Below are 6,086 nucleotides of genomic sequence, written 5' to 3' on the forward strand. Positions count from 1 at the left end.
TCCCTTCCCCCAGCCCGGAGCAGCATCCTCCAGTCCCCTGACCCTCCCCCTCCCAAAATTGGCTGCTTTCTCCCTTTTCTCCCCCCCTCTCCTTTTTTTTCTTTTTTTTTTTTTTTTTTTGGCTGAGTGATGAGCTGTATGCCAAATCCATCTGCTCCTGTCTCCCCTAGCTGCCTTCCATATCGTTCCAGGATCCCTGGCAGCCAGCCTAGACCTATCTCTCTCCCCGCACTCTCCGGAGCACATTCCTTTCTACACCTTTTCCCGAGCTGGGATAGAAATGAGTATCAACCCCAAACAAAAAGCATCTGCTTCCTGCCTGCTGCTGCCTCACCGGCCGTGCCTGCATGCTACACCCGTGTCAGCAGCCATGCAAAACACAGGGAGCCCCCCGGGAGCCCCCCGTGCAGCGCCCCGAGCCCCCCGCGCCCGCTCCCGCGCCGGCTCCGCAGCACCAGCTGTGACCACCGCACCATTTGTTCCTCCAGCCCACGCCAGCACTCCCAGCCAGTTCTTTATCACCCCAATTAGCCTTGTCTGAGCTGATGAGAGGAGAGAGGCTCCCACTGCAAGGCAAGGGATGGGGGGAAGAGAGCTGGAGAGCCGGGGAGGCGATTCCCAGCTTTGTTCCCTGGGAGGGAGGGATGGGTTTCACCCTGGTGCTGGCATTGCTGCCATCCTGCCCTGAGCACTGCTGGTCCATGAACAGGTGATTAATAAGGGTCAGGACACTGAGATTTTTGGGTTTCTCCCCTTTTTCCTCTTGTACTCTTGGAAAGGAGCATCCTCAACATTCACCTGCTCCCAGGGGCTGGGATGGGCTGTGGTTCCCTGGGAGGGATGGGTTTCACCAGGGCAGGGACACCGGTGCTGGCACTGCTGCCATCCTGCCCTGAGCACTGCTAGTCCATGAACAGGTGATTAATAAGGGTCAGGACACTGAGATTTTGGGGTTTTCCCCCGTTTTCCTCTGGTGCTCTTGGAAAGGAGCATCCTCAGGCTTCACCTGCTCCCAGGGGCTGGGATGGGCTGTGGTTCCCTGGGAGGGAGGGATGGGTGGGACACAGGTGCTGGGACCAGGACAGGGACACAGGTGCTGGCATTGCTGCCATCCTGCCTGAGATACCTGAGCACTGCTGCGCCATGAACAGGTGCTCAATAAGGGTCAGGGCATTGAATTTTTTGGGGTTTTCCCCCTTTTTCCTCTCATGCTCTTGGCTGTCTGCCAGGGGGAAAGGAGCATCCTTGGGTTTCACCTGCTCCCAGGGGCTGGGATGGGCTGTGGTTCCCTGGGAGGGAGGGATGGGTTTCACCCTGCTTCTGGCATTGCTGCCATCCTGCCTGAGATACCTGAGCACTGCTGCTCCATGAACAGGTGCTCAATAAGGGTCAGGGCACTGAGATTTTGGGGTTTTTCCCCATTTTCCTCTGGTGCTCTTGGCTGTCTGCTGAAGGAAAAGGAGCATCCTCGGGTTTCACCTGCTCCCAGGGGCTGGGGTGAGCTGTGGTTCATCCCAGCCATGTTTCTGGGTGAGCTGAGAGGTGCATCCTGGTGGTGTCCTAGTGGGGATCTCCCTGGATCTATGGCAAAGCTTCCAGGATGCTGAAGGTGTTCCTGCTTCTCCCACAGCCTCATTGGAGAGCTCCCCATGTTGGGTACCAAGCTGCCAGTGCAACCATCAGCCCCAAATCCTGGGGTTTGCCCCAAACAACCCCCTTGTAGCACTGTCTGGGAGTGGTGCTTCCCACCCTGGGTCCCTCAGTGCTGCTCCTGGAATTCTGCTGGATTCATTGCTGAAGGCCCTTCCCTGGTAACATCCCAAAGCCAGGAGGGGGATCCCTCCTTTGCCCTGGCACAGATAGAGCTGGGAAGAGGAGGATGGGCACGATTCAACCCCAGTGCCATGGTGGGCATTGGTTTGAAGGGACAAAGTGCCCTGTGTGGGACAGTGGGACAGGCGCCATCAGTGCAGGCCCAGCCTGCTCCTCAAAGCACCCTCAAGGCAGCTGCTCTTTCACAGGAGGGTTCCCAGCATGGCCATGACCATGATCAAGGTCATCTTGGCAGCTGAGACACCAAAATCTTGACCAGGAGCTGTGGTCTCCACATCTGTCACAATTCTGTGGCTAGTTGGCTGAGCAGGTCCAGGATTCTGGACAGCTGGAACAGCAGAACCCCAAAATGAGTGAAATTACGCTTTCCAACAAAAAACACCACCAAGGGAGTCAAAGGCTGGTACACAGCAAGGTTGGGATTTAATGTTGTCTTGGTACCTGTAACCCACCACCATCTCCCTGTTCTTCTCTGCCTGATTTCCAGGTGAGAGGAGCAGGTTCCTCCTGATGGATTTCTGAGCAGCTTTCCCAATTTCCTGTACATTTTTCCTTGGTGCAGATGCACCCCTTGGAGCTCCCAAGGCTCTGGAGCAGATTTCAATCCCTTCTTGATTGAAGTCAGCCAGGAGAAGACCTGCAGAGGAGGCTCCAGTCCAACCAGTCACCCCCAGCGTGTCCAACATCTTCCCAGGCTTCAGGAAGGTGCTTGAGCTTTGTGTCACAGCTCCAAAGCAGTGTCTGTGACTGGTGGTGTCACAGGGGGCCCTGACTGGTGCCCATCCTGCATGAGAACCATGGAATCCTTAAAATAGAGAAACCCTCAGAGTCCATCCAGTCCAACCACTCCCCCAGCACTGCCAAGGCCACCACTGACCATGTCCCCAGGTGCCACATCCATGTGGTTTTTGAGCACTTCCACCTTAAGTATGAATCCTAAGACACTTCCCATGTCCTTCTGCTCCATCACCAGACCTATCCCACCTCCCTGAACCCACCTCAGACCCTTCTGTCCAGCCTTGCCATGGATGAAGAACCCATTCCCCACATAGGGAAAGGAGCAATTTCCCCCCTGGCCCAGGGGCTGGAAGCTGGAAGGATCTCCAAACAATTATCTCATCTCTTCCTTCCACCAAGACAAGCTCAGCTCTGCCTAAACTATTCCTGATGGCTTCCCTGTAATTTGTGCTGAAAACTTCCCACCACAGACGCCCCACACCTTCCCCCAGCAGTCGGCTGCGATATTTTGCTCTTCCCACCAGGATCCTCTTCCTGCTGTTCAGCTTGGATTGTGCTGGCTGCTTCTTGAATTGTGTCCCACGAGAGCGTGAGCACAGCCCTGCTCCTTCCCTCCTTCCTTCCTTCCCTCTCCCTGCACAGCCTCAGCTTCCAGATGGGCACAGCCCTGTCCCCAGCACCCCGGGGCTGTCCCAGCACTGAGCTGGGCTCCACCAGGGCAGCTGTGCCTTCCTTGGGGCTCCCAGTTCTCCAAACTGCTGGAGAGGGTGGGATTGGGGGGCATCTCAGTTTGGTTTCTGTGGAGCAGGTTGGGTTTGAGCTGCCCCATTTCCCACGGGCGGTCGGTGCTGACCCTCCCAATTCCAGGTGGAATTAATTTCAAAGCAGAATCACTGAGGTTGGAAAACCCTCTGAGATGACAGAACCCACCCTGTGACCCATCCCCACCTTGGCACCAGTGTGGCATCACCCCCTCCAGCCATCCCTTGCCCCCCAGGCTGGGGTTCCGCTTCCCCCCTGGATATTTTCCTGAACCCACCCAGCCCCAAACCCTCGGAGCTGCTCCGTGTGTCCCTGGCAGAAAGCTGCCCAGACAATGGGAGGAAAGCTGCGTCAGAGGCAGCAGAGCAGAGCAGGGCTGATCCTCCCTCGGGAGGGATCCGTGGGATCCGGATCCGCTGCACCTTTCCCGGTGCTCTCCCGGCACAATGCTTCACTTTGTGCTGCAGCACTGAAAGCAATGGTGAAGTTGCTAATAATGGCACTAAAAGAAAATATGCTACATCTGTTATGGATAGCAGTACAAAATTAGCTGATCACACCTCTGACACCCAAGATGTCTTCACTTAAAATACTCGTTGGCTTTACTTTACATAATTTGCTGATTATATTTAAAAGAAATACAATTTTGCAATTACTGTTCTTTCTGGTGTGCTATCTATGCATCATTTTCTTTTTATGTTTATATATTTCTCCTTCATTAGTGCAGTCTGAAGGGTGATTAGATCCCTTCAAACATTTTACAGAGGTTAAACGTTGATTAAGATTTAATTATTACTGTAAATAGCTTGGAATGACATATGGTGCAAAAACCTGACATATGTGCATTTGAATAAATGAAGTGCTATTTCCCATGATGCTTCAGTAGCTGTTTAACAGCTTTGCTGAAGGGTTATGTTGCACCTCATGTTAAGATTGCTTTGATGTTATATTTTGTTGGGTTTTTGCAGCTGAAAGCTAAGAACAGTTTTTCCAGTTTTTAAAAACATTGAATATTTTAAATACCTAAATTGTTTTGCACAAATTTTTGCTAATTTGTCTAACTAGGTTAAACATTTTCAAAAGCATTTCGATTTTTAACGTGGGTTCCTCGCATTGTGTCAGCACCAGCGTGGGTTCAGTGTACAGGATTCCCAAAATTCCAGGTTTTCCCAGGTGTCCTGGCCCGGCTGGGAGCAGGGTCTTTGCTTGCCCAGGAGTGCCACGGATCCCTCCCGGGGATGCAGAGATTCCAAGTGATTTCAGAGCAAGGGAAAGCTTCAGGAGGAGCTGGTGGAAGGAAAAAAATTAGGAAAGGGATGGAGATTTCTGGAGATGGAGAAAGGGGCAGGAAGGGTTTGGCCATGAGGGTGGAGCCCAGCCAGGCTCTTCCCTCAGGCACCACCTGGGCTTTGGCAGGTCCAGCTCTGGGCTCTGGGTGCCGGGAGCTGCAGGGAAGGAAGGGATGGGAGGCTGGGCTGGGTGGGATGTGCTGGAGCCTCAGACACTCAATAATTCATTGAGCACTGCCAGGCACAGAACGTGCAGCGTTCCCTGTGCTGCAAACCCATCCTCGTCGGGGGGGGGACACACCAAACAGCAGCAGCAGCGTGGTTGGCATGGAATTATCCCCATCTCCTCCCTCTCCATGAATCAATTCTCCAAGTGATCCATGCCTGGGCTCTGATCCTGCTCCTCTTTGCCTCCGCAGATCGAGACGTCCCAGCTGGAGCCGGAGATCGCCATGGCCACCACCAGTAAAACTGTGGTCTACAACAAAGGCTTGTGAGAGCAAGAGGAGCATCCCAGCCCAGGAGGTCTGGGGAGGGAAGAGGGGAAACTCCAGCCCTGGAGAAAGCAAACAACAGCAAGAAGAAGATGAAATAATAGAGCTCAGTGATAGGAGCTGCTCCCGGCAGCCCGGGAGTGAATTAACACCTGCAGAGAACTGACACCTCACACCACTCAAAAAGATTCATATTAAAAGTTTTAACTTAGCAACAGGAGCAGCAACTACAACAAATAAAATCACATTGAACCACTTTAGAACTAGCTAACAAAACTCAGAATGGCTGGCACTGCATGGAGGGAGACCAGGGGCGAGCTCAGAGCTGCCTGCACAGCACAGACATCACCCAGCACATCCTGTGTCCATGGGAGCTCAGTCCCCATTGCTGCTGCACAGCACCAGCTCTGCAGAGACCCAGGGGAGTGTGGATGTGATTGATCAGGGCATTGGGAATGCCCAGTGTTGATTTCCTGCCCATCCCACCCCAGTACTCGTGAGCTGAAGAGGAATTGCCACGTCTGTGTGCCCAGTGAAGGGCTGGGCTGTGCCCTCCATCCCTCCTCCTCCTCCTCCTCCTGCTGCAGACACTGCTGGTGGCATCCTGCCCTTCACTGCGAGACTGGCTGGCCCTGGATCCCACCCCCTGGAATACCACAGGGGTTTTGGCCTGGGTTCCAAGATCCTGGAAAGCTGAGGTGCCCACGGGTGGAGTGTTGGAGCAGAAATGGTGCTGGAGCTGCTCTGTCCTTCTGCACAGCCCTGAGGGGGCTTTGTCCCACCCAGCACCCTCTGACAGAGGTGCTGCTAATCTCAGGTGGTTGGCTAAGCCACGCTTTGCTGAGCTGGTGTCTAAGGACAGGATGGGGTTTAAGTTTGGATCAATCCCCAGCTGGGCAGGCAGTGGGACAAGGATCATGGCAGCCCCTTCCAACTGGAAATTCTCCTCTCCTCTCCTCTCCTCTCCTCT

At 54.0% G+C, this 6,086-nt stretch overlaps 1 protein-coding gene across 1 annotated transcript in view; it reads left to right on the forward strand.

Moving 5' to 3' along the window:
- Nucleotides 1-5,536, forward strand: part of SFXN5 (sideroflexin 5) — a 104,560-nt gene extending 99,024 nt beyond the window's left edge. Inside the window, exon 14 of the mRNA XM_058803622.1 lies at nucleotides 5,042-5,536. Within this exon, the coding sequence (XP_058659605.1) occupies nucleotides 5,042-5,119 (78 nt within the window). The 3' untranslated portion in view covers nucleotides 5,120-5,536. The remainder of the gene's footprint in view (nucleotides 1-5,041) is intronic.
- Nucleotides 5,537-6,086: the final 550 nt, after the last annotated feature.

Source organism: Ammospiza caudacuta, chromosome 4, assembly GCF_027887145.1.
Source record: "Ammospiza caudacuta isolate bAmmCau1 chromosome 4, bAmmCau1.pri, whole genome shotgun sequence".
NCBI lineage: Eukaryota > Metazoa > Chordata > Aves > Passeriformes > Passerellidae > Ammospiza > Ammospiza caudacuta.